The sequence below is a fragment of the Myodes glareolus genome, chromosome 24, assembly GCF_982192425.1.
Source record: "Myodes glareolus chromosome 24, mMyoGla1.1, whole genome shotgun sequence".
In the NCBI taxonomy this organism is placed as follows: domain Eukaryota; kingdom Metazoa; phylum Chordata; class Mammalia; order Rodentia; family Cricetidae; genus Myodes; species Myodes glareolus.
Genome location: NC_142049.1, coordinates 34,364,726 through 34,391,990, shown reverse-complemented (window position 1 = coordinate 34,391,990; position 27,265 = coordinate 34,364,726). Strand labels below are relative to the sequence as shown.

The window sequence follows — 27,265 nt, the reverse complement described above, 5'->3', positions numbered from 1 at the left end:
GCTATGCTCCTAACCTTGAGAAGTAGGTAGCTGGATGTGGATTAAAGAGGCGTGTTCTCTCTCTCTCTCTCTCTCTCTCTCTCTCTCTCTCTCTCTCTCCCTTCCTCCCTCCCTCTTTCTCCCTCCCCTTCATCCCTTCCTCCCTCCCTCCACCTCCCCCTCTCTTTGTGTGTGTGTTGTGTCTGTCTCTGTCTCTCATTAAGGCTAGCATTTTGGACATTTCCAAGGAAGTACACACGTGCTATCTGAAGAGAGCCCATGACATATAACTTGTGGGAAATAAAAATATATTTGTGTCACCAAAGATTCTGAAGGTTGTGTAATAAAAAGCTTGAACTTCAGGAAATATAACTTTTAATATCAAGTCTCAGAGACACTTGAGGCCCTGAACTGTCTTCAAGATTTTTCTTTGCAGTTTTTACCACGACAGGATCCCTGTAGTGATGGCAATAACCAGGACAGAGAACTGCATCTCCAGACTTTGGAGGCTAAGAGTCGGCCACCTACCTGTTAGGTCTATCATCAGACTACCTATTCCAAGCCTACATTGCCTCCAGCAAGTTGTGACAGCTGCCCCTCTCATGGGCACCAGGATTTGTCTCTGTCCTGACAGTTCAAATAGTAAGCCACCATTCTCTCCTCGGTTGCTTGATTTAGGGTGAGAAATGCCATGGTGTAGTGAAATTTAGTCATGCATACACAGTGGTTTTGTGTCAGTCGTGAGGGGACACTGTAGACCACACTGTCCCCGAGGGTTCCAGCAACCTCTGTAGGGAGATCTGTGGCTGAGGTTTCTCAAGGCTTACCCATTGTTCCTTAATCAAGCTCTTGTTCACTGCACAATCTTCTCAGATGTAGTTACTCTAAATTTTTAAGAAATAACACCCAGAAGGGCAAGATAGATCTCAAACAAAGAATTGCAAGTGGATATATTTTTCAGCCAACAAATGGGACCCAGTTGTAATGCCCCCCTTTTTAAATAATCTTTCAGTAGAATTTGTCCCCTCTCATCTAGAATACTGGTCCCTCTTGTTGCTATTTTTGGATGTATTTCCTCTGTGAAAGATGTCATACTTCTTTCTGTTGCCTAGGTATTTCTAGGTCATACTGTGCTTTAGATGTGCGTGTGTCTTTATTTATATGTAATGTATGATGCACATCCTAAAACTTTCCATCTTATCTACATTCATTGAACTATAAATTGGTAGCATTGCATTCTGTCTCAACTATTCATTTCTTCCTTGTCTTTCCATTGAAGCTTAATTCATCCCTCCTCTCTCTATAGCCCTTGGCAACCATCATTGTAATTGACGTCTCCATGAATTTGACGGGGTGGGATATTTCATATAAATGGATTCATGTAGTGTTTGATTTGTGATGGAATCATTTATTCAGCATACTGCCTTCATCACTCAGCCAAGAGGGTACCATATATTAAAATTTCATTCCTGTTAAAGATTAAATTAAATTCCATCATATCCCCACTTGGATTCTTCTTCATCTTCGGTGGACACCTGACTGGTTTCTGTTATTTTGGGTTTTGTGAATGGCCTCAGTTTAAATATGGACATTCAAATATCTATTGAGTCCCTCTTGCTATTCCTGTTGGTAAAATACCCCGATGTTTGATGGCTGGACCTAGTGGTAATTCTGTTTACTGTTTTGAGGAACCACCATGCCATCATCCATAGTACCTGAGTAAATTTCCTTATTATTAACTGTGCACATTTCCATTCTAGGGTGACTGTTCCACTCTGCCACGCCTCCTGTGTCCATGTTTAAATTTGCTGTAGTAAAATTGATCTATTTCTCTTTTTGATGTCTGAGATTTTGATACTCAGTACAAGAGACCAGGCCAAAATTAAATATCACAATGCTTCCCCATCTTTACTTCTAAGAGTTTTCATAGTTTGAGCTATGGTTCATTTAGAACCTATTTTGAGTCTATCTTTGGTTATGAACTGAGATGTAAGGGTCCAAATTTATTCTTTTGCTCTTGAATATTAGTTTTTCAAGCATTGTCAAAGGGCTGCTGTTTTCTCTCATTGGATGCTTGATGACTTTGGTGAAAGTCTTCGTCAGAACTGTTTCTTTAGTGTCTGAATTAACAAGCGTGGCTTGTGTGCTTCTTGGGCACAGCTGTTGGATGGCATTCTAAAATGCACCACTGACATTATCATGCCTCTGCTAAAAGCTAAAACCGGAGCTTCCCCCAACATTTATGAGTGTATGTGTGTGCATGTGTGTGTATTCCTTCTGCTTCTCTCTTAAAAATCTCTGTTACATTGCCATATTCAATACATTCCACACACCCACTTGAGGTCATTCAGACTTGATGTCTTCAAGCCCTTGTAATTTAATGAGATTAATGAATTCAGAAACCCAGAGTCTAATAAGTACTCCAAACAATGAGAAAAGGCTTGTGCGGAAAGACTTGACTGACGTCACGTCACACAACCTTCTGCACAGCATGATCTAAGGTTGTTGTGTATGGAAACAGAACAGCGAAGAATCCAGTGAAGCCAAAGGAAGGTGCTGTCTGTCATTTTAATGATCAGGAAAGCCTAGTTTCTGGTTTAGTTTCAGCTTACCCGAAATTTATATGCCATGTGTATACCATGTAGAATTGTGTTGGGGCTTTCGCCCGAAATGCCAGGAGCTCTTTGGAATTAACACAGCTTGGAGGTGCTGACAGGTGTTGGGAGTTGATTAAATCCATGACTGTTGTTTCATCTCAAGTCTGAGAACCACTGTCCTGGATTTTGATCCCTGAATGTGTGGGCCTGGAAGCCCAAAGATACCTCAGTTCCAGAAGCAAAGTGTAGGGTCCATTTGTGAATGAGCAGCTATTCAGCAAAACTGAAGGAGGCCCATTGAAATAATTGCAGGAGCAAACAGTCTTGTTTCCATGGAAACTTCATGTGGGCATGTTCGTGATTCTGGTTTATGTTCCTCTTGGGCAGGAATATTCTGAAACTTGTCCTGTTCTCTCCTTTGACTATTCCTGAGTAGTGAAGGACTTCCCCCTGAACAGGGCATTGGCTCCCGAGCTTGGACTCTGTAGAATCCCTGTCTCCTCACTGGTGGTGCTCGAGTCCTCTGCAGGCAAGAGAGAGGAACCTGCGTTAGTCATGTAGCCTGCAGTGTGTACTGCTCACAGGAGCAGTGCACACTCACACTTGAAACGGTGGTATCTTCCCAACATTTTGACAGTCGCATTTTAACTCTATGCTATACATGTGTATGTCTCCTTAAATAATAGCGGTGATAATTTTAAACCATGTTTTCATTTTTTTTTGGTGTTTGATCTTGCTAGAATTTTGCTTTGAAATTATAGTTTTTTATATACCTCTGATGTTGCTCATCTGTGATTCAGCTTTATAATTACTTAGACATTAGATTATATATGCAATGTCTTATATTTTATCTCATTTCTTTGCCATAAAATCAGCTTAAGTAACATCAAATATCTCTGTAGTCATCTGTTATTGGCAATTTGCAGTGGGTAACTGTCTTCTCTTCCCACAGCTGAATAAATTCAAGTGGGAATCTCCCTCCTTTTAGAAAGAGTTTAGGAAGTGAGATAAGCTGAGTTGAGTTATAAATGCAAATTAAGTTCCCAGGAGAAATCCCCCCTCCTGTGCTGTTTGGTCATGGCCAGCCTCTGGACATTGGACTTTGTCCTCCTATTCTCACTGTACCATACATGACTAACACATGTGTATTTTTCTCCACAGTAAAGCCAACTGTGATCGATGTGGACATTTATGTGAACAGCATAGGTCCTGTGTCATCCATAAACATGGTAAGAAGCCCCTGTGTTTGGCTCAGCGGCTCCTGCATTCCTTCATGCATCCGGTCTCCAGTGGATTTGTGTTGGAGTTTTGTCATGTGGGTTCAAAGACCATGATAACTCCTAAGTGTTCAGCGATGTGATATTGAAAATGGTCTTTAAGGTTCAGGAGACACTGCTTGTGACATCAGTCCTGAGCCACTGCTCTGGAGAGCAAGAACTCGCCCCACTCTCACACGTGTTGACAGTACATGTTTTTCAAGTGGGATTGTTTGGGGCTCTGTAGCCATTGTCTTTTACCTGACCTCTCTTATATTAGGGATGCATAAAGTGGAAGGCACCTTTTGGTTTGAATCTGTGGATTAAACCCCTCTTTGTCATTTATGTATCTACTTCGGGGGACTCTAAGAGCAAATACATTATTTTCCAGATCATGTGGATTTCCAAAGGCTTGCAAGCACTGGCATGGGACTCTCCTGGGGAAGATGTTAGTCCCCATGCCAAGTGCTTAGCTGCTTAGCCAGTGTTGCTGTGCTAGAATATTACACACACCCTTCTGACATGTCTGCCAGGTGTTGCGTGTCTCCTGCCCAGATGCATTGTTGCATACCCAGAGCGGGTAATTTGATGTTGCCTATAATGTCCCATGTGGGACTTCTCTATGCCCACTGCCTCCGAATCTGGGGATGTCTGAGAGAAAGGACAGGGCATTGCTGACACACCAGCTCCTGCTTTCTCCTCGTAGTGTGTTGTGCTTGGAATTAGCTCCTTCAGATCAACGGCAGGAACGTCTCTTTTTAATTTCTTGATATTACAAGTGTTCTTTGCTGACATAAAGCTTCCATGGCATGGTAAAATTTTGTTATGGGTGATTGTCTTTTCAGAAATTGAAACATCTCAAAGGTGTGGCTAATGGTTGAACAGTAGCATGTGTGGGGTAACATGTGCCATCTGCAGCAGAAAACACCAAACCTCCGAACAAAAACTGAATATCAATGTCATCCATTGTATGAACAAAGAGGTAGAATGAATAAAAGAAACTTACTTCACACAACCCATTGGCTGAAAATAGGGAGTGTACTAAAACCAACTAATAATGTAATTATTACTTACCTGGTAAGTAATTAACTCAGCGGACTGTGCTCAGGAAGTGCTGGGTTTTTTTTTAATGCATTTATTTCTTACCCTGTCTTTGGTTTGGTTGTCTTTTCTCCACACACCTTCTCAGTGCCTTGGTGCCCCACTGCAATTAATCCCTAACACTGAAAGTTCCTCCGTAGACACAATCACACAGCCCTTTAGTGAGGATGGCGCATTGGTGTTCTCAGAGCTTTGCCTAGCCCCTGTAGCATGGAGATGCACTTGGTGCTCAGAATTCCATTCTGGTGGGGCATTTTTGTGTGGAGATCAGATCTGCCAGAGCAGGATGCCATGTGACATCAGCCACAGATGACAAGGTCTTGAATGAAGGTCCGTTTGAGACGGGTTAGCAAGTAGGATTGTCGGAACAATGTTTCCCAATGACGTCAGTGTGATCATTTGTGGACAGGGACAGCTTTACAAGGTCCCCCGTGTGACTCAAAAGGAAATGAGTGAATGTTGACCACAAAGCGTCCCTGGACCCAAGGGACCAGGGTATGAAGAGAGATGGGAGAGATTTGAGTTGTGTCCTAGATTTGAAAAAACTGTAGCAGCCTTTTTGGTATGTGGGCTAGACCTTATGAGATCTCTTGGTAATTCTCGCTTCATCCTTTTAGGATTTTTTATTTTATTTTATTTTATTGAGAGAGGGTATCATATGTCCCAGGCTGGGCTCAGGTTTGCTGTGTAACCAAGTTTACCATGAACTTCTGATCTGAGTGCTGGGATTATAGACGGCACCGCCATTCCTGGTTAATGCGGTGCTATCGATCCAACCCAGGGCTTCGGCAAGCTAAGCAAGTGCTTCGTCAGCTGAAACACACCTCTGCTCCCTATGTTAGGATTTAAATCTTGAGTTCTGGTCCTTCCACTTTAATCAGGGTTGGCAAGATAGCTCAGCAGGGAAAGGCGACTGCTGCTGATTCCAAAGACCTGAGTTCAATTCCTGAAACTCACCGGCAGAAGGAGAGAACTGACCCCACAACTTGTCTCCTCATTTCTGTAAGTGCACTATAGATAGCATGCATGCTTGCATACACATGCATGCACACACGTGGACACATAAATAAATAGATGTAATTAAGCCCTCAGAAGAAGATGCCTATGCCCCTATTCTTAGATTTCATATTGGCTGTCCCTTATTATCGGAAATGGATACTCCTATCTGGTATCCTCCTGGTCCCAGAGAGACTAAGCGCAAACAACTGTAATACATCAGTGCCCGGGTACCAAATGGACTGAATGCCATCTTTGTTTCACTTCCCAGCTGGAAGTTCTGAAATTAGAAGTCTCGGTAGCTACAAAGTCACTCAGAGTCCTGTGAGGAAGGAGGCAGTAACGGTCAATGTCTTTCTTAGTTTGTTGATTGCTAAGTGGTTATTGGGGGGAAATCCTACAACCTTATCAAATTTTAACACTGTGGCTAATGCTAAATAAAAACTTAAATCCTGAAAGCCTAAATGCACTTCCAAATGATGCTTCTCCACCGTAACAGTTTTCAGTTGAGTTTCCTTCCTTTCTGGCATCCACTGTTCACTGCCGACTCAACCCTCATCACTTACGCTCAGTTTCCTATGCAGTACTTCTTGTGTAACCCAAGGTCCACGTACCACTATAAGTATCCTATCTTCTGGGACTATGTCATAAATCCACAGCTCTGTGAATTGTGCCTTTTGCCATTCTGGCTCCAGGAGCCAAAGGACTTCTGAGGAGCCTCTGTGAAATTGTCTCATAAGGTCATCGAGGTCTCCCAAGATTCAGCCATGCTCCTGTTGCCCAGCTGCAGGGTGGGTCTGACTTCACCCTAGCACCAGTTTCGTGTGTGTCCTCACTTCCCTCAGAGCAGGACCTTTGCGTGCATGCACGCGCATGCGTGCGTGCGTGCGTGTGTGTGTGTGTGTGTGTGTGTATACGTACATAAACACACATGCTGAGGTGCATATGTAGAAATGAGGACACAGCATGTGGGGTCCGTTCTCTCCTTCCACCCGAGAGTTCTAGCAATCAAAAGTGGATGACAGAGAGGAAGGCAACTCAGTTAAAGTCTGTGTTATGGGGGAAAGCATCATTTGGAGTGTATTCAGGGTTTCAGGATCTGGTTCTCATTTATCGTTAGCCATGATGTTCAAGTGCGATACGGTGTTAGAATTTTCAGCAAGTAGCTGCTTTGCAATCAACAGATCAAAAAAGACATTGACTGTTACTGCCTCCATTGTCACAGGACCGGTTTTGTCAGGACTTGGATATTAATTGCATAACTTCCAGCTCGGCCGGTAAACAGGGTGGAGCTTAGTCCGCTGGGCACACTGGCACTGATGTCCTGCAGCTCTTTGCGCTCCGTCCCTTTGGGACCAGGAGGATGGGACTTTATCAGAGTTGTCAGAGCATCCTCTGTGTTACCCACTGCATTGTGCGCTATGTGTGCTGCTCCTGGTGGACACAGATTGGTCAGGACCAAGAGAGTTGTTGCCAGAGGCACCTGTGAGCTCCCTTTCGAGAATTTCCTCTTTAAGTAGCCTTTCCAGAAAGTTTAATCTCCTGGGTGCTGTCCTGAAGGATTAGCCATTGTTCTTATTTGTGTGGAGTTAAATGGAGCGCCTTCAGATCTCATGGGGAGGATGCTAAGTATGATCAGCTTGGGGGTCACCCCAGGACATCCTCCCGGCCATGGAGTGAAATGCAGCTGTGTGTACTATAGAAATACCCCTTCCGCTCCACACTCAGATGAGGGTTCAGCGTGTCCCAGGGTTAGGATTGCTTTTCCTTTCTAAAAATTGACAGATTTAATTTTTCTTTCCTGAGAGTTTGGACAGAATGTACAGAGAACCTTGGAAGTGTGCAGCTGCCAGGAGGGCTCTTTCATTGCGTCCTGAACTTTGTAGCAAGTATATATCACTGAGGATCATATCTTTAGTAAGTACCTAGTATCTCCTGCCCCTTCCTTCTCTCTCCACTAATCCTGGAAACTACTCAACGCCATGGTCTTCTGAGATCTCTGTACCTGTACTTCCCCCAGATGATGCAGGACTACAGCCACACTCGGTGTGACTCCACACTGATTCCTCCTTCTTTGCAGGCTTTGCCGCCAGCTTCCTTGTGGAAGCCCAAGCAATCATCACCAAGTGAGAATAAGTAATAGCAGGTAGTTGAGAAGGCACAGAGGCAGGCTAGACACCACTAGAATATTCATGGCAATGACTCATATCCTCAGTATGCAGAACTGGTAGCATGCAGCACAGCCCTGGAGGGGATGGGAGAGAAGTGAGACTCACAACCCCACTCTTGTTGTCCCGTTAGAGCAGATGTTTTGAGCGGAAACATCAGACAGCCATTACCACGCCATAGAGGTTGATAATGCTGGAAGTTGATCGTTTTACCCAAGGTTTGTAGCATTTTTGAATTTGTAGTTTGATACTTTACATTCATGCTTGAAAAGGAAGTTACTCTTTTTTTTTGACAAAGTAATTTCACATATGTTTGGGCACAATGTGATATTTAGGTTCAAGTAAATACTGTGTGATGATGAAATAAATAAAATAAAGGCAAGAAAAGCATCCAAGACCATAGTATTTTTTTTCCCTTTGGAGAAAGAACATTGGTCATAGTCAAGATACGGAGTCAACCTGTCGATCACTCATGAACAGTGTGCATGAGCAATATTATATTATTGTGCCAATCTAGTCGTCCACAGAAACGTGGGTAGACCTGGAAGATATTATATTAAGCCAGGCAAGAAAGATAAATACCCCTGATTCCACACTTACGTAGGTATCAGATGTTATTTCTTGAGAGGGTAGGAAATGCATTGTCAGGGTCTGTGTTGTAGGTAATGGGAAGGGAAGAGGAGAAGCTCACCAATGATACCATGACCATAGTAAGATAAGATGAACAAATTCTGATGCTCAGAGTTCACAGCACAGCACGGGAATTAGAATATCTCAAGAGCTAGAAAGAACTTCAGATATTCTCCGTGTTATCTCTTACATTGCTCCAACATTGCTTTCTTTCCTATCTTGTGTGACTCTAGTCACCTGAAACCTCCCACGTGTCCCGTGTCCCTACTGTCTTTGCTCTTTGTTCTCCATTTGTTCTCTGTGTTGGACTTGGTACAAAGCTTTCCAACTCACCTTCTTTCCCTGAATCTTTCCTCATCTGCTCAGTGTTCTGTGGAAGCCAGGCATCTATTCAGGTATAAAGTCTCGTGTCTTTTGGCGGTAAAATTGTGGTTTTATTCGAACAGATTCCAGTTTGGGGACTCCCCATCTTGCATCTGGAAGTCCATTTTCTTGCATATGATGGTCATTAAAGCCAGGTCTCCTAACCACCATTTCTGGCCATTTCCGGTGTGCTTCTGTTGCACTGCGTTGTTTGATTTTGCTTCGTGACAGTTCAGGCAATGTTGATTGTGCCCGAGAATCTATGAATTCTGAAGCCATATTTTCACATCTCTGTGCAGGTGTGAGCCAGTGTAGGCTGGCCTGTTGTCTTGCTGAGGCTCCGTTGGGCACTGCCCCCCCCCATTTCTTAGACGCAGTTCTCTCGAGGTGTCAACTGAGGGCCTTGTCTCGTACCCTCATTTTCATGATTGTCTCCACTTGGTGTGGCTAAGTCAGCAAATGTGTTGAAAGGAAGCTATCACTTGTTGGCTCATTTCTGTCATTGCTTACTTTTTTGCTCAGCACTTGTGGTTAAATGCAGGATTTTATGTACACAAAACTGAGCTGCAATTGCTGCCTTTAAGAATTTTAATTTTAAGATAGAGCCTCACTTGAAGCTACCCAAGCTGGCCCATGGTGGCCTTGATTTTGCAGTCCTCTTCCTCAGCCTTCTGCATAGCTGGGTTCACAAGCCTAGGTTCCCAGACTCTGCTTTACCACTTGCTTTCTGGGATTGTGAAGTTACTCTTTTTTCTGGACTTCTTGTTGACCCCAAACCCTCTCTCAGAGCCCTTTACCTTCTTCATCCTGGCCACTGTTCTCTGTCTAGTCTCTGTACCTTCTCTGCCACTCTAGCTTGAGACAAAAATCTGTGGAGAGAATTGCAAAAGAAAAACGGTTTCTTTCTGGATCCCTGCCCTCTGTCTGTTTCTGGTTTCCATAACTTTTAAATTGATATTTTACCTGAGGTTTCTCTTGGTCCTTGGTGGGACTGATGCTCTGTTATAATGTATGCCATCAAAGCTACTTAACCTTGTTTGAGAAGCCTATAAAGCTATTTCATTTTTTATTAATACGTGCTGATTTTGCATGATAATTGGGCGTGATAGTTCCACATGTTTACATCACAGACAGATTTCAGGCAACCCCGTTTTATCTGCCTTCGCATTTTGTCCCAGTTTCTTGTGACCAGCATTCTTTATTCTTCAAAGAACTCGAATAAACCATCTCTCAAAATTCATACGGGGGCACAACAGCCCAACAGCCAGTGCCATCACGACCGAGTGAGCGGGTTTAGAAACATCTCCATTCCTGAGTTTAACACACATCCCAGAGTCATGGCAGCCAAAGCAACATGAGGTTGGCTTGACCAATAAAGAGACCACTTTATTGGTACAATGATGACTACAGAACAAAGTAGTGACTCTGGAAATAAGCCCTGGTGACTACAGGCAACTGAATCTCAACAAAGGCACCAGAGCACATTGAAGAAATTACAGCTTTATTGACAAATGACTTGAGAATTGAAGTTTTTATGGACCAAATCTTAATTCTTAAAAAAAAACAACAACCAAACAAGCAAAAAAAAAACGCAGAAGAGTAACTTGGGCAGGTGGACAGGAACTAAGTACAAAGCAGCCTTACTCAAGATGTTTTCTTGACTTGAGAGTCTCTCACACTGCTCTCAGGATATCAAAAAATGGAGAGTTTTCTGGGACCTAATATTTTTGGGTTCTCTACAAAAAAGTGAGGCTTTGACAGGAAATAAATGGAGTTAATTATGTATATATTCTAGAAACATCTGCTTTCGGGAAAGTACAATTGTCCTCCATTTTCAGTTACCCAAGAAGATAGTCATATAGGTGGTTTCAGTATTCTTTTAATAAGTGAAAAATAGATTCTGAGCCAGGTCTGGTGGTACATGCCTATAATCCCAGGACTTTGGAGGCAGAGTAGGGCTGGTTTCCATGAGTTTAAGACTAGCATGGTCTATACTGTGTGTTCCAGGACAGGTAGAGCTACACTGTATGAGCCCTGGACCCTCTCTCTCCAGGTCCATTGTGTAGTGATCAACAAGATCATAGAAGCAAATGTTCCAAAATTAAGGAAACAGAGCAATACAGATACAAAAGTCATATAGATCAGAGAATAGATAAGATCAGACAGTAAACTCCCCGTGGCGTAGTATAATGTAAACACTACATATACTGAGGAAATACTGAAGAGGGAGCACTGAGTAGTGCAAGAGAAAAGCTAGAAGTCATATATTTCAAAATCCCATAAAAAACATGCAAAAAACAAGCAAAACCTGACTCTTCAGTGGAAACTTTAAAAGCTGCAGGGCTTGGAGCTTACTGAAGACCACAGATGCCAATCCAGACTCCCTTACCCCGCAAAATCTGCCACAGTTGAAAGAGAAAGAAAAATTTCCATGATATAAACAGACTGAAAGAATTTATGTCCACTAAATCAGCCCTGCAGCAAATACAGGAAGCAATAATTTGGACTGAAAAGAGGAAGAAGCATACTCCAGAGGCTCCAGAAAGAAAACAAATAAAACTATAATTACTGGAACACGAAGTAGAGCTAGGAACACAAACAGAAAGGAGAGTGAGACAGCAATCAACACATACCTTTCAGTAATAACTACATATTAGTGACTTCAATTCCTCAATCAAAATTAAAAAAAAATACTGGTTATCACAACATGCCCTTATTGCTGAAGATGCACGCCATTTACTTACGCCATTGGACATGGGGAAATAGAGTTGGTGTCCAAGTAGGAACTTGCCCCTAATGGCCAGCATTTATGATACTGGAAGATTCTTTACATACTACCTAAGGGGACAGTCATCAGTACCACCCAGCTGTTAACCCAGTGATCTGCCTGCAGGATATCCATATGTTATAGGGATAACCAACTACTTTGTGATTGGCTTTAAGGCCCCCACATGAGATGAAGCTCATACCCAACACTGCTAACGTGGCCAAGAACCTGGGACTAGCTAGGTTATGGGCCCAAAGGGAAAACCTGTTACTACTATTCTGCTAAAGAAACAGCAGCAACTTGACTCATCATGGCATATTGCAATACACACACAGGCCACAGCATCCCTCAGCTCTCAGCAGAGAAGCTTCTTTTCCAGTAGATGATGATTAACAAAGAGACTCACACCTGGGCAGAGTGCAGAGTGAGAGATTCTGGAGCTTAGTTCTAATGAATTGCCTCCATCAAAACCCTTCTTTCACGGCTCAGGGGTCTATGTAGAAGAGGACACATAAAGCTTCTAAGAGTCGGAATAGGCGGATAAGTCCGTGACAGCTGTCTTCCAGACACAACAGAGCTGATTTTCATACAAACTAACAGACATGGTGACAGTGCACGCAAGACCAGTACAAGGTCAAGCCAGAGGAAGTCCCAGGACAGACAGTTTGGAAGGAGCACTTTCCAACTCTTGCTCTGAGCCAGAGTTATTCTAACACTAAAACCAACTCCTGTCGAACACAGATGCCAACGTTCTCAGTAAATTACTTTTGAGTTGAATGCATGCTTTTGTGGAAACGATCCTCTGCTATCATCAAATTAGCTTTATCCTGGCGAGACAGGGAAGACTCTGCTTATGTAACTAAATACATGTAATAAGTGATATAAGTGGGGTTAAAGACAAAAAAAATCACATGAACTATTGAATAGATGCAGAAAAGGTGGTTTGCAAAAGTCCATCATGCCTTCATGATAAAAGTCCTAGAGAGAATAGAAATGACGGGTACCTACTCCAACACAATACAAGTCCTCCAGCAACATTATCCTGGCTAACGAAAGAGCATATCAAAGCAATCTCATTAACTGTCTAATAGCCATGATACTTTTCAATATAATGCTTGAAGTAATAGTTAGAGAAATAAGATAAGGAAATTAAGATGGTACAAGTAAAAAATGAACTCAAACTATTCTTATTTGCAAAATGATATGCATAAAGGAACAAAAATGTTCACAGAAAATATCTAGAAAATAACAACACTTTTAGAAAGTGGCAGGGTACACAATTAATTTACCAAAATCAGTAACCTTTCTGCCAGTAAGTAATACCACTAACTAATGTGTTGAGATCATGGAAATACTCCCATTTATAATAGCCTAAAAATAAAATGCTTAGAAATTAACTTTACCCAAGAGATTAAATATCACTGCATTAGAAACTTTAAATCTATTTTTAAAAGTAATTGGTAAAGACATAAGAAGAAGATAAAACCTCCCATGCTGATGGGTTGGTATAATTAAATCATGACAATGACCATTCTTCCAAAGGCAATTTATAAACTTGATGCAATTCCAATCAACACCTTGTGAGATTGTACTGCAGAATAGAAAAACATTGTCTAAATTCATATGAACCCACAAAAGATTCTGGATAGGTCAAGCAGTCCCAAACAAAAGGAACAATTCTGGAAGGATTGCCATAGCATACTTCAAGCTATATTGTAGAGTTGCAGTAATAAGAACAGCATGGTCCCAGCACAAAAGCAGATGTGTCAATCAAGGGATGAAAATAGAAGACCCAAATGAATGCACATAATTACAGCCATCTGGTATTTGACAAAGATTCTAAAATTATACACTATGGGAAAGACAACGTCTTCAACAAAGGGTGCTGAGGAAGTAATTTGACCTGCAGGATAATGGGAGTAAACCCATATACCCATATATGTCACCCTCCCCACCCACACATGAATGAGCCACGAGTGGACTGAATGTCTCAGTGTGGTCCTGGAATTTGGAAAGTACTAAAGAAGGGACAGACAGTAATACTCCACAGGGTATAGGTTAGGGAAGGACTCCATTTTGCCCACAATTTAGGTCAAAATTGTCAAATGGTACCTTGTAAAGCTAAAAAAGTCCTGTACCACCACAAAATAATCCACAGAGTGACACAGAAGCCTATGGAGAGGGAAAGAATCTTTGCCATCTATTCATCGGCTAGATTAATATTCAGAATAAACAAACAGCAACACACAAATAAATCAAGAAAACAAATGACCTAATTAAAAAATGGACCTGGATAGAAGAAGAATAAAAAGGGTTTAAACAAAGGTATCTCAGAAGCCATCCTGAATGTGCCAATTAAAGCTACTCTGAGATTTAGTCTTGCCTAAGTCAGAATGGCTACGATGAAGAAAATCACTGGCAGCCAATGTCGGTGAGGATGTGGAGAAAGGGAAACTCCTCTTCAAATGTCTATGGAACTGCACAGTAGCCTGCCCACTTTAGAAATCAGTGTGGAGAATTCTCAAAAAACTGAAGAGTGATTTGCCTTATGACCCAGCTGTTTCTGTTCCCGGCCTAGTCCCAGGTCTCTGTGTCCTAGCAGACAGATGTTTGCTCAGCCACAGTCATTGTAGCTGTCCTCACAGTAATTAGCAAACGGGAACAATATAGTGGTCTTCATAGTAACTAGCAAATGGAAACAATGTAGATGTCTTCACAGTAACTAGCAAACAGAAACAACGTAGCTGTCCTCATAGTAACTAGCAAACGGGAACAATGTAACTGTCTTCACAGTAACTAGCAAATGGGAACAATGTAGCTGTCCTCACAGTAACTAGCAAATAGAAACAACGTAGATGTCCTTCAACTGATGAGGGGCTATGAAAATGTGGTGAAAATTCACAGTGGGGTTTTATTGAGGTGTAAATAAAAATAAAATGAAATTTACAAGTAAATGGATGGAGCTGAGCAATATATATACCTACTGTGGTATATATGTGGTAACCTAGACCCTTATTTTAAAAAGTGCCTGAAGTAGCTATAGAACCCTGCAAAGTCAAAAGGGACCATGGGAGGATTGGGGAGTGATGTGGGAGTCCTTTCTGTGTGCTGTGATTACCATTAGTGAATAAAGAAACTGCCTAGGATCTATAGCAAGGCAGAACTTAGGTAAGCAGGGAAAGCTAGGCTGAATGCTGGGAGAAAAAAGGGCGGAGTCAGATGGAAGCCATGGAATCACTGCCAGAGTCAAACATGCCAAAACTTTGCTCGTAAGCCGCTGCCACGTGCTGATACAGAAATTAATAGAAATGGATTAAAGTAATATGTAAGAGATAGCCAATAAGAAGCTAGAGCTAATGGGCCAAACAGTGATTTAATTAATACAGTTTCTGTTGTGATTATTTTGGGTCTAAGCTAGCCAGGCAGCCAGAAACCAACAAGCAGCTTCTCCTCCTTGCTACAGGGGAGGAGGAAAGATACAGAGATGAGACTAGCAAGGCACAGATGCAGAGAGGTTAATTGGAAAACCCAGAGGGTGTATGCTTTTCTTGGTAAGCAGGAGAGAGCACAGTACAGACAGGGAAGAAGCAGAGTTAAAGAGCACCAAGAATATTTCAAAATGCCATAGACAATGTCTCACTGTGTATGCTTATTTAACAATAAACACCACTTTCAAGGCTAGGCCCCACTTGCCTCTTCTGTTGGGTTCAGTGTAACTGGATTTATGCTGAGATCTTTGATCCACTTTATTAGATTTTTGTGTATGGTTATAGATATGGATCTATTTGTATTCTTCTACATAATGGGCATCCATCACCATTTGTTGAAGATGCCTTATTTTTTTTCCATTGTTGGTTTAATTTTGACTTCTTTGTCACATGTCCGTAGGTATGTGGTTTTACATCTGGGTCTTTGATTTGATTCCATTGATCCTCTTGTCTCTTTTATGCCAATACCACGTGCTTCTTGGTTATTATTACAGCTCTAAGGTAGCTTGAAATCAGAGGTGGTGATACCTTCAGAAGTTCTCTTATTGTACAGGATTGTTTTTGCTGTCCTGGGGTTTTGTTCTTTCAAGGTCTGAACAATATGTGTTGGAATTTTGATGGGGATTGCATTGAATTTGTAGATTCCTTTTGGTACGAGGACTACTTTTACTATCTAGGTTAATCCTGCCAATCCATGAGCATGGGAGGTCTTTCCATCTTGTTTTATCTTCTCCAGTTTCTTTCTTCAAGAACTTAAAGTTTCATTTGCTTGGTTAGAGCTACCCCAAGATATTTTATATTGTTTGTGGCTATTGTGAAAGGTGTTGTTTTCTTAATTTCTTTCTCAGCCCATTTATTGTTTGCATATAGGACGGCTATTGATTTTTTTCAGTTAATTTTGCATTCAGCCACTTAGTTGAAGGTGTTTACCAGCTGTGGGAGTTCCCTGGTGGAATTTTTGGGGTCGCTTATGCATACTGTCATATCAGAACGATGCAATTGTAAGCTTCTCTGGTGTCTATTCTTCTCAACTTTCTTATTGTTTCTGAGCCTTCTACCATTATGTAAAATGTCATGAAAATCTCTGATGTGATCGGCAGCCACATTTGTTGAAGCGAAAGGGAATGAGCTTGCAATGACGGGAAAGTGGAGATGTCTGTAGTAATGAGAAAGCCGACCTTGCTAGCAGGCGTTCTGTGCACAGTTTCTTCCAAATGTGCGAATAGCAAAATGTCTTGATTTTCCTTGCCTTCAATGTGTCTACTTCTGTGCAGCACTGCCCAGTTGATCTCCCCTGCTCTTTAGACACACGCTCTGTGATGCACCTCTGACAAGAATATCTCTGTTACTTCGAACCATTTTTTCTCTGACAGGAAGAATCATGATGATGGAATGTCTTGGTGAGGCCTCTTTATTGTCTCCCGTTTATCTCAGTGTGGTTCCCACAGCCTTCCCTCCTACAGGCCACTTACAGGAGGCAGGCAACTGTATGTGTTTGCCATGTCCAGCTGTACACATATGAAATTGGTTCATGCAAGGCCATCGTTGCTGTGCTGAAGCCTGCCCACAGATGGGGCATCATCCCAAGACGGTGTAACTGGTCACAGACGTCTTTTGGAAAACATCTTTCTGGCAGCATTGGTACAGAAGATAATGGAGAATGGTAAGACTGAGTTAAGGAGGTGCCCTAAGGACTATAAAATTTCAGCATGAGATGTGTGTGCTCTGACGCTGAAGAGCGGCAGGGGACTGCAGAGAAGGTGGCGCTTCAGGAATTGAAACTGCCAAGAGATGATTGAGTGAGTCTAAGCATTAAGGACTGCAAGAAGGCTATGTGTGTGGGGGGGACTCCCATCCTATGAGCATTCACACATCTCTGATTATTACAGGGTACCCTTTTACCTCAGACACTGAGTCAGGTCAGCGGAAGGCAGTGGTGAAGGTGAATAATGAGGCTGGAGGGCTTACGAGATGATGCCCACAGATGAGGACATTGAGCAAGCCTGCACAATGCTGTCACACATGTCCACTGCACGCATGCGTTTGATCACACTATAGAGACTTCCATACGTGGGATTTGGGACTAGGAGGAAAGTGGGAGGGATGGCATATCACACAGGCCATGGAGGATCAGGGTAAGGTGTTTGCATTTGGTTCTTTGTTCCAGAGGGCACCGACAGAAGGTATCGTATATCTATAGATAGTTTGTTTACTGTGATTTACCTTTTAAAGGGCTGCTGTACCCTGACTGAAGGTTGGAAAGCCAGATTGTCCCTAGCTCCAGGGTAAGCAGTCACAGCTGCTTTTCTCATCCATGGAGGCATTTGTCACTTGCGTTTTCTTCTCCTAACATTTGGTGAAGCCATGTCCTTAAATATCTCAGAATGTGGCCGTATTGGGCATAGGGTTGCTTCTGATTACATTAGTGAATATATGGTCACCCAGGTTAGCATCTGGGTCCCTAATCTGGTTTAACTGGTGGAGAACTGGACACGGACACAGAAAGAAAGTACCATAGGAGCCGAAGGGGAGACAGCAGGGTGCTCTTTCCATGGGTTAAGGCATTCATTCCTGAGATTACAGCAAAGCACCGAGAATCCAAGGGACAGCCTGAGGTAGGCTCTCTCAGGCTCTCAAAGAAGCAAATGCTGCCAACACTGTGGTCTTAACTGCTCCAGAAATGAGGGAGGCTTGTGTTGCCTGAGCCTCTGGTTTGTGGTACTTGTGATGCTAGCCCTGACACAGATACCCAGCTCTTCACTCTGTGCTCAGTTTACTCCATGGTTTTCACAACAGTTTTTTTTCCCCTAATGATTACTGCTTCCCAGGTGGCTGCTGGCAGGTCCAAGGGGCCAAGTACTCACTGGCTGTCCTTCTCCCTTACCAGACCTCAGGCTTCCTGTTCACAGGTGCAGTCAAGTTGCCTCTAGGACCTTTGTGCAGCCAGTGAGCAATGTTGTGGGGTCTCCCAGTCAGCGTCTTTCCCACAGGATAATCTGCGGGCATCCCAACACTCCATCCAGGCTGCTATAACAAGATGCTTTTGTGGAAGGAGGCTGCTCATTCATTTCCCAGCCACCCAGTCCCAAATAATTACAGAAACTTTATTAATTACAACACTGTTTGGCCCGTTACCTTAGGCGTCTTATTAGCTAACTCGAACATCTTAAATTAAACCATTTCTATTATTTCGTGTATTGCCTTACCTGGTAAAGTTTTGGCACCTGTCTCCTTCGGTAGCTCCATGGCATCTCCCGGATTCTGCCTTCTTTCCTTCTCTATCTCTGCTTGGAATTCCTGCCTTACTCTAGTCTGCCCTGACATAGGCCAAAGGAGCTTTATTCATTAACCAATAAAAGCAACACATATGCAGAAGGGCTTCCCACACCATGCCTTAGATGTGGAAATTTATCCAACATAAATTTTTGCTTATATTTCTGGAGACTGTAGAGACTGGATTCAGGCTGCCAGTAGGCCCTCCCAGTACTGTCTAGTGAGACTGTTCTCTACTCCCAAGATAGCACCCTCGTTATGTCTTGAAGAGCAAGGCAGGCTCTTCAAACACTGAAAAGGAGTATGGCGAACATTCAAAACTTTATCATCAGTCAGTTCCCCAGAGGTTCGGCTCCCTAATGAAATCACCTGGTTGAGTTTCTAGTGGGAGTTTGGGGAAGATGGCAGCATCCGTATTCCAGCGAGCTCTGTGAGTTAGAATGCTCCATAACATTTCATAATCCAAGATGTGAGACACGCCTATCTCAGAGAGGAAGTGGAAGAAGCTGACACTAGAGCCTGACATTGCCATTAGCTAGACATGTGTAACATGAAAAGGCCGGGCCTGCTTGTTTGGATTTCTGTCCTGTCCAGCCCCCCAGCTGCTTAGCCCCAAAGAAAATGACACAGAGGACTCTGTAAATTATAATGCTGATTGGCCCATTAGGTCAGGCTTCTTACTGGCTAACTCTCATGTCTTGATTAACCCATTATTCTGATCTATGTTAGCCATGTGGCTCAGTACCTTTTTCATTGGGGCAGCTCACATCATGCTGCTTCGGTGATCTGGGCAGGAGTGGGAGGAATCAGCTTCCTCCTCCCCAGAATTCTCCTGCTCTCCTTGCATCATTTCCACTTCCTGTCTGGTTTTCCCGCCTACACCTCCTGCCTGACCAATCAGCGTTTATTTAAAACATGATTGACAGAATACAGACAATTCTGCACCAGACATGTTATGTATGGGTCTAGAACCCTCAGTCTGGGAATAAGAGCTGTTCAAGTGAAACTGCATACAAGAAGAGAGGGTGATGAAGTCAGATACACAGCCTGATCTGAAGCTGAGGGGCTTACGGAGAAACCAGATACCTATGGTCTCAGGAAGGGCATTGGATGACAGCCATGTGCCCCATGCCTCAGGAACTTCATATCAAGATAAGCGCCCCTCAGTGTGGCACCTCTGAACTGTGGTGCTAGGGTGACCAAGACACCCCCACCTGGTTGGCATGCATATGCATTTCCTCACCACCCCCAAGTCTAGCACAGATATCTGACTCAGAGCTGACTTCCAGTGGATGAGTGGGAGGTATGAAGAAATACGGGAAGGAAGGAAAAGCAGCTGGTGCAATTGATGGAGCCATGTAGACGCTGGAGGGCAGGGCTGAAGTCACCTTTTCATCAACACTTGTTGGTGTCCAACAGTGCCCAGCCCAGAGCACTGAACACCTGCCTTAGTTGGGGGAGCTGCCCTGCTTCAGACTACTAACTTGACTTTGAGAAGCCTAGGGTCCAGAAGGTGTATCTATATATGCATGTGTATGTATGTATATGTGTCTGTGTTTGTGTATTTTTTACATGTATGTGTGAATGTGTACCATGCATGTGTATGTATGTGTTTGTGTCTATGTATGTGTGTACTACACAACGTGGAAGATGGGATTCAGTGACACATATGATATAGAAGAAAGTGAGATGGAACTCATGCATCTGTGCCTCTTTCGTTTTGATTCAGTCAGCTTCAGTTCGAACTAATAGAACCATTTAGGACTCTAGAAATGTTGCCACGCTTCGCTTCAAAGGCCTGTGGTTAAATGTGGTTGTCATTGGAGCTACAATGCTGTGGCCAGCAATTATTGCCCTTAATCGAAATGATCACACATACCATTTCAAATTAGGGCTTTTTGAAGTACCCAGAAGCCAGTGACGGTGTTAGTTGGAATTTAACATTTTCTTGGGGTTTATGAAGGCTCAGCCATGACAGTAATAAAGTGCCAACACCTCTTCACCCCTGAAAGTGTGATATTATTTTATGGCAGTAGACTTCAGGATCAAAGGATGCCGGTGGCCTTCCTTCCTGGTAGTATTGCAGGTGCCTGGTGGTGAGCCATGGCCGTGTCTAGGCACTCCTGGCTTCGCCGGAGATTGCCAAGCATCTGCAGAATAAGCCTGCAGACCAGGAGAAACTACCTTAACAATTAACAAAGTTTCTGCCTTGGGAACAACCACCAAGCAAATCTAAAGTCTGTCTCCTCACAGGCACCTCAGTGGCAGTGTGAATGTTGCAGTGTGGTCGTCCAGGAGTGTCAAAGTCACCTTAGAACGTGACAGGACAAAGAACAAGCAGGCCCATCATGGACCTGGTGTCTGAGAAGGATGAGCTTGGGGACAAGATAATGTAATCACTCCAAAGAAAGAGTGGCAACGTGGATTTGTCCATGTGAGATAGAATGACAGAGGAGGGGGGAGTGAGGGTGGGGCCGGCCTAGGTAGCACATGTCCTGGAAGGGCTGTGGGAAGCTTGAGCTACCCACCCGGTGTCCATTACAGCTGCTAACTCCGTCCTCCCCAACTCTATGCTTCCCAGCTCTTTGACTCCGGCTCCTTTAATCTTCTTGCTCTGGCAGAGAAGCTTGTCTTGGCACTGCCATCCCCTCCGTCCTTCTTCCTGCTTATTCTCTTCTTTGAGGTTTTGCTTTCTGTTGCTTTCAATCAACCGAGCTCCCAAAATATGAGGGTGTAAATAATTAATAAGTTTACAACTGTAGACTGTTACTGTTACTACTAGCATAATGAACTCCCATTCCCTCCCACTCCACGGTGCTCAGGGCATGCATGCACCAGCTGTCAGCCTGTTCACAGTGTATCCACTGCCTGCCTGCCAGTCGCTCAGGAGCCATCTACATGGATGGTCAAGCTACTGAGCGCATGTGTTCAGGTCAATTTTATTTTACCCCGCTTCTTAAAGCCTGCAATCCATACTGCTGGCAATCCAGGTTTGTAAGGAAGCCAGGGAATGCTTTCCCCAAGTGAAAAGGAACAGGTTCTCTGCGTAATAAACAAAGCCGCACGTATTTAGCAGTTGCTAAGAGCTACACTGAGAATGTGTCTTTCACCTGTGAAAAGGATAAAGCGTTCACACTCATGCAGCCTTCGCTCCTATCACGCATCAGCTGCAGACATCATTGCTATAGCACCTAAATTCTCGGGAAAGATGGAAAAGGCACCGTGCCGTGGGGTGTGTTGTCTGCCGTTTTGGCCGTTCAGTGCAGCTGTTCGACTTGGGTTCCTTGGGGTATTGCTTCAGAAGTTCTGCTTGGTTCATCACCTTCGTGTTTCTGCCTCCACCCCCATCCCAGGCTGTGTGGGAAAACAAGGAAATGGGATGGATGGGTGAAAAGTTACTGAGAGGAGAGACTGAGTGTGGGCATTCTGGGTGAGCCAGCTGATTAGGAGTACTGCTGAAGCCGAGCTGAGTGATCATAGCCAGAGATGGGGAGGAAGGCCTCACATGATCAGATCACCAAGGATGGCCTTGCCCCAAAATGATTATTCTTGTTAAACTGACTTAGCAGGTTCCTTTGCAAAAATGTTTTGTTATTGTTGTTGTTTTTATTTTTTTAAGAGGTGCACAAATTGCCAGGGAAGACACTTTTGTGATTGATTGACATTTGGTGAAATAGAAAACCTCTGTTGTGTTGAAGATATTGTGGGACTGGGCCATAAGGGATATCTGTTCCAGAAACATTAGAAGGCTTTCTTGGAATACATGAGAAACATCCAAAAAGACTGAAGTCTGACAGCCTATAACACTGCCTTGCTGCCCACACCTTTAGGGGGCCCTTGGTGGCCGCATGCTTCTTGGAGCTTTTGTATCAGAAATCCCTCAAGCATGAAGAGTCTAAATCCAGTAACCCCCACTTCTAAACAAAGGAGACCATCCTGAAGTTCAAGAGAGGCTATTTACGGGGACACAAACCTCAAGGTTGATTTCCTCCAAAATCCAAAGGTCCTCTGTTGAACATCAGCCTGCATCTGTCAGGGAGACATAGTGGTTTCCTAGGATAGCCTTTTGCAGTCTTAGTAAACATAACTGTATCAGGGAATTCTGTTTTAGTATCAGAAAGCTAGAAGAGTTATCCTTTTACTCTGGACAACACCACTGATAGGGCCTGGAGATTTCCAGGTTCCTTATATTGACTTAGTCAGAAGCTCTGCTCAATTTATCTTCCTAGGAAACTTTATTTTCACTTTTTACTATTCTTTTAATTTATTTTACATACCTTCCAGTTTATTTTCCCTCCCTTCTCCCCCTCTGCCTTCCAATCCAATCCTCAGAGAGTCCATAAAGTCTGGCATATCAGGTTGAAGCAGGACCAAGCCCCTCTCCCCTGCATCAAGGCTTGGCATGGTATCCCACCATAGGAAATAAGCTCCAAATAGTCACAGCTCATGGACCACAGATAAATTCTGCTTCCACTGCAAGGGGCCACACAACTGTCATCCACATTTAGAGGGCTTAATTTGGTTCCATGTAGGTTCTCCAGCTGTCAGTCCAGAGTCCATGGGCTCCCACTAGCTCAGGTCATTTGTCTCTGTGGGTATCTCCATCATGTTCTTGTTCCTCCCTTGTTCATATAATCCCTTCTTCCTCTCTTTGACTGGACTCCAGGAGCTCAGCCCAGTGCTTGGCTGTGGATCTCTGCATATGCTTCCATCAGTTACTGAATGAAGGTTGATGTTTGTCTTTCTGCACCTGGATTACCTCATTCAGGATGGTTTTTTTTTCTAGTTCCATCCATTTGCCTTCAAATTTTATGATGTCATTTTTTTAACCACTGAGTAATACTCCATTGTGTTAAATGTAGCACATTTTCAAAGAATCTCAAATTTCCAAAAGACATTTAAAGGATTGCTCAACATCTTTAGTCATCAGGGAGATACACATCAAAATGACTCTGAGATAACATCTTACACCAGTCAAAATGGCTAAGATCCAAAACGCTAGTGACAGTTTGTGCTGGAGAGGATGTGGAGTAAGGGGAACACTCCTCCACTGCTGATGGGAGTGAAAGTTTTACTAAGGAATTTTGGGAAAGTCATTGTTTTGTTCTGAACTCCCGAATGAGGCCTCAACAGACCAAACCTAAATAAAACAGGATCACACAGGTTCCATACAGTCAAACCAAAGTCTGAAATGGAGTATGTTCTATAAAGACAATGGATTGAAACTAAGCAGGACCCCCTGTGCCTGGGCTGAACAGAACAAGAAATCTTCTGTGTTTTACCCTACAAAGGAATACCTTTGAAACAAGCAGCCCACATTGTGTTCACTTCAGGACCCTTCTACCTGCAGAGTCAAGCTGCTCCATTTATGTCAACTCTTAATGGAGTGTATGGTGGCTCAGACCTATAATCTCACCTCTAGGGAGTCTACAGTGATCTAAGTTGAAGCCTTGGCAACATGGTGAGTTCACAGGGAGCCCAAGGCCAGGCTGGACTATACTGAGAGCCTATTTTAAAACAAACAAACTAACAAACGCAGAAACCAAAGAAAAAAACCCTAAGAACTCTAGTTGAGAATGAGAGACATTGATGGCCTCTGTGATAGCCTCCCCCCCAAAAAAAAACCAGTCCAGACAGGAAGCCAGGAAGCTGTTAAAATTCTTTACAGTTGATGGCTTCTGGCCGGGGGGTGGGGGGTCCTGACGCTGGATAACAAGGCACTCACTTGTCTTTAAGGAGCTGATTCCTGGGAATTCTATCACTCCAATGATTCTATGGCTCTGTGGGCAATTCAAATTGGACTTGATGTATTATTTTGTTTTTGTTCTTTTTCAGGGAGGGTGGGGGATGGACCTGAATGGAATGGGAAGCAGTTGGGATCGGGGTGCATTGTATAGAGTTCCCAAGATAGCAATAGAGATAACATGTTAGAGAGAGGGAGAGAGAGAGAGAGAGAGAGAGAGAGAGAGAGAGAGAGAGATAAACAAATGGAGTTTGAAATGAAGAGCTCTAACTAATGTAAGGAATCATAGAGAGGCATGCTTGGACAGTCCCTCAGGCACTCAGTCATCCAGTAAACCTGGCAGCCAAGGTTAACCATAACTCGTGCCTGCATCCCTTTCCCCTCTCTACCCAGTACCCCAAAATGCCCACTGCCAGATTAATAACCTGTACTGAACAAAATGGTGCGAGCTCAGGCAGCTTTCAGCCAGAGCACAAGACTATAAACACTGAGATTCTAGATTTCCAAAGCCATCGGCCACCACATCAATTGGCCCTTTCCAAAGCGTGTGCATTCAGTGGAAGTGAAAAAAAGGGACCTGGACCCACAGAGTTGCCACTGTGCAGCACCCAGCGTGCATGCATTATCTTGGTCAGTCTAGAAAGCCAGCAACTCCCAGAAGCACCGGCGTGCTTTCACATCCTCCTCTGGGGTCTCTGGAGGCAGCATGTGTTCCTCAGGTGTCCTTGGTAGCACCGCAGCAGGCTGGTGAATCCTGCAAGCATGGCCAAACACTGTCCGACCTTAGATCACAGTCTTTCCTCACCTCGGCATAAATGTTCTCTGTGCTGAAGGAAGCCATGGACTGCCAGAGAATGGCATTCAGAACAGGTATCTCTCACTCCTCGTGTCTTCCACAAAATCATTTCCAGTTTCCTCTTCCTGGCTCCTGTATTTTCTGGCATGGCATCCGCTTCATGGACTGTCTGTCTCTGTGCAGGGTTTTCATCCCATGCTTGCCCTCCTGCCTCGCTCAGCTCATTTCGCGGCTCTGATTGCAACAGAAAAAGTCTTCTTCGCCCTGCTTTTGCTTTATAAGAATATATCCACAGAAGATTCTTTGGGCTTTAATTTCAAAGTTAGTGTGTTGGTGCTTTTGGAGGTCTGGTGTGCCATCAAAATATGGCTGTAGTTTCGGAATGGAGGAGTGATCTTCCCCCCCTTCCCACATTTTAAAGACAACAACCAGAACTCATCGGTTGCTCTTGCACACTTTTCTGTCAATGTCTTCAGGAAAAGTGGTACCCAAGTGAAACTGTTATGTGCCTATACATAAACTGTTATGTCCCTTGCTCTGTGGTGGTATAAAATCATGCATTTGTGGTTCTCTCCTTTAATTATTAAAGACAGTGAAAGTCAGGAGATAACATCCACCCACATCCTATCACTAAGATAATTGTAGTTTTGCATAGTCTTTCATTCTTCAGAAATAAGCCGGGACACCTTCATCTTAAATTCAGTCGACTATCCCAAACTGTTGTGTTCTGGGGTCCACCCTGCCCCATACTGTTGTGTTCTAGAGACCACCCTGACATTACAGCCTTCTTGTTATGTAATTGGCTAGCGATTTTAAGTCCAGGCATTCATTTCTGCCTAGTTTGATAAGCACCCCAAGTCAGACTCATGGGGATTAGAACCATCTGTGTGGTCTCTGTGTCTTTGAAGGAGCTGTGGCCCAATGCCTTCTTTACTGCCATTACTGGGCACTGACTGTCACTTTGATGAGGAAGATGTGCCTCTAGTCTAGCCTAGAAGGAACCTAGGTCACATTTTTTGTGCTTGTTATTTTTCCTTACTATCTCTGCTTGTGAGAAACCTCAGCCAAGAGATGGGGCAGACCTTCCCCCTGGCTCAGCATTCCGTTGAATAAGGAAAGGGAACATTCAATAGTTATCACACATTTGGCAGTGCACAGTTGATGTTTTTCAGATCTGGACTCTGAAGCATGCATCCTTAAGGCAGGCAGTTTTTAGCTGCTGAAGTCAAGGCAAGCCTTGAAGAGGATGCTGGGATTGCTGTCGGGAGAGGCGGTGTGAATCTATTTCTGAGTCACCTCTGGAGTCAGGACGGATTGCCTGTCTCAGAGACAGCCTTTGACTGTGCACTTTGTCCTTTTGGTATCTTAGGTAATTGGAGTTCATTTTGCTAAATGTTCTGAATCTAGATTCGAATTGAGTCTCATGAAATAATTGTGTTACAGAAAATGAGGGAATCAGATAGGCAGCCTTTACATTAGGTAAATTATAAGAGAAGCAGCCCTGTGCAGTGGTAGAAGTGCATGCATGTGTGTGTGTATGTGGTGTGTGTGTATGTGTGTGTGTGGTGTGTGTATATGTATGGTGTGTATATGTGTATGGTGTGTGTGTGGTGTGTGTAGTGTGTGTGTATGTGTGTGTAGTGTGTGTGTTGTGTGTGTAGTGTGTGTGTATGTGTGTGTGTAGTGTGTGTGTGTATGTGTGGTGTGTGTATGTGTGGTGTGTGTATGGTGTGTGTAGTGTGTGTGTGTGTATGTGTGTGTAGTGTGTGTGTGTGTGTGTGTGTGTGTGTGTAGTGTGTGTGTGTGTTGGGGTGACTCTCTGGCATATAGAGGAGACAAGGCTGAAGGGTGATTCATCCTGCTGTTACTGGGGACAGTGGTCGCATGCAGCCTAGGACCTCCAGTGACCACATCTCCACCTCCTTGGAAGGAACCCATTGTGTGCTCTTTGACTCCAGGCAGCATGCAGATACCATTTTATCTCTTTCTCTAGAAATAGGTCCCACCTAGTGAATGCTGCGAACCAGATGCACATCAGAATCTTCTAGAAGCAAGTCTTTTCCCATATGAAACTGTCTGGTCAGACACCTAGGCATGGATGTGTTCTG

General features: G+C 43.6%; 1 protein-coding gene across 1 annotated transcript in view; it reads left to right on the top strand.

The window, feature by feature from the left end:
* Positions 1-27,265, top strand: part of Gabrg3 (gamma-aminobutyric acid type A receptor subunit gamma3) — a 530,971-nt gene that overhangs the window by 38,445 nt on the left and 465,261 nt on the right. Inside the window, exon 3 of the mRNA XM_048434738.3 lies at positions 3,738-3,805. Within this exon, the coding sequence (XP_048290695.1) occupies positions 3,738-3,805 (68 nt within the window). The remainder of the gene's footprint in view (positions 1-3,737; positions 3,806-27,265) is intronic.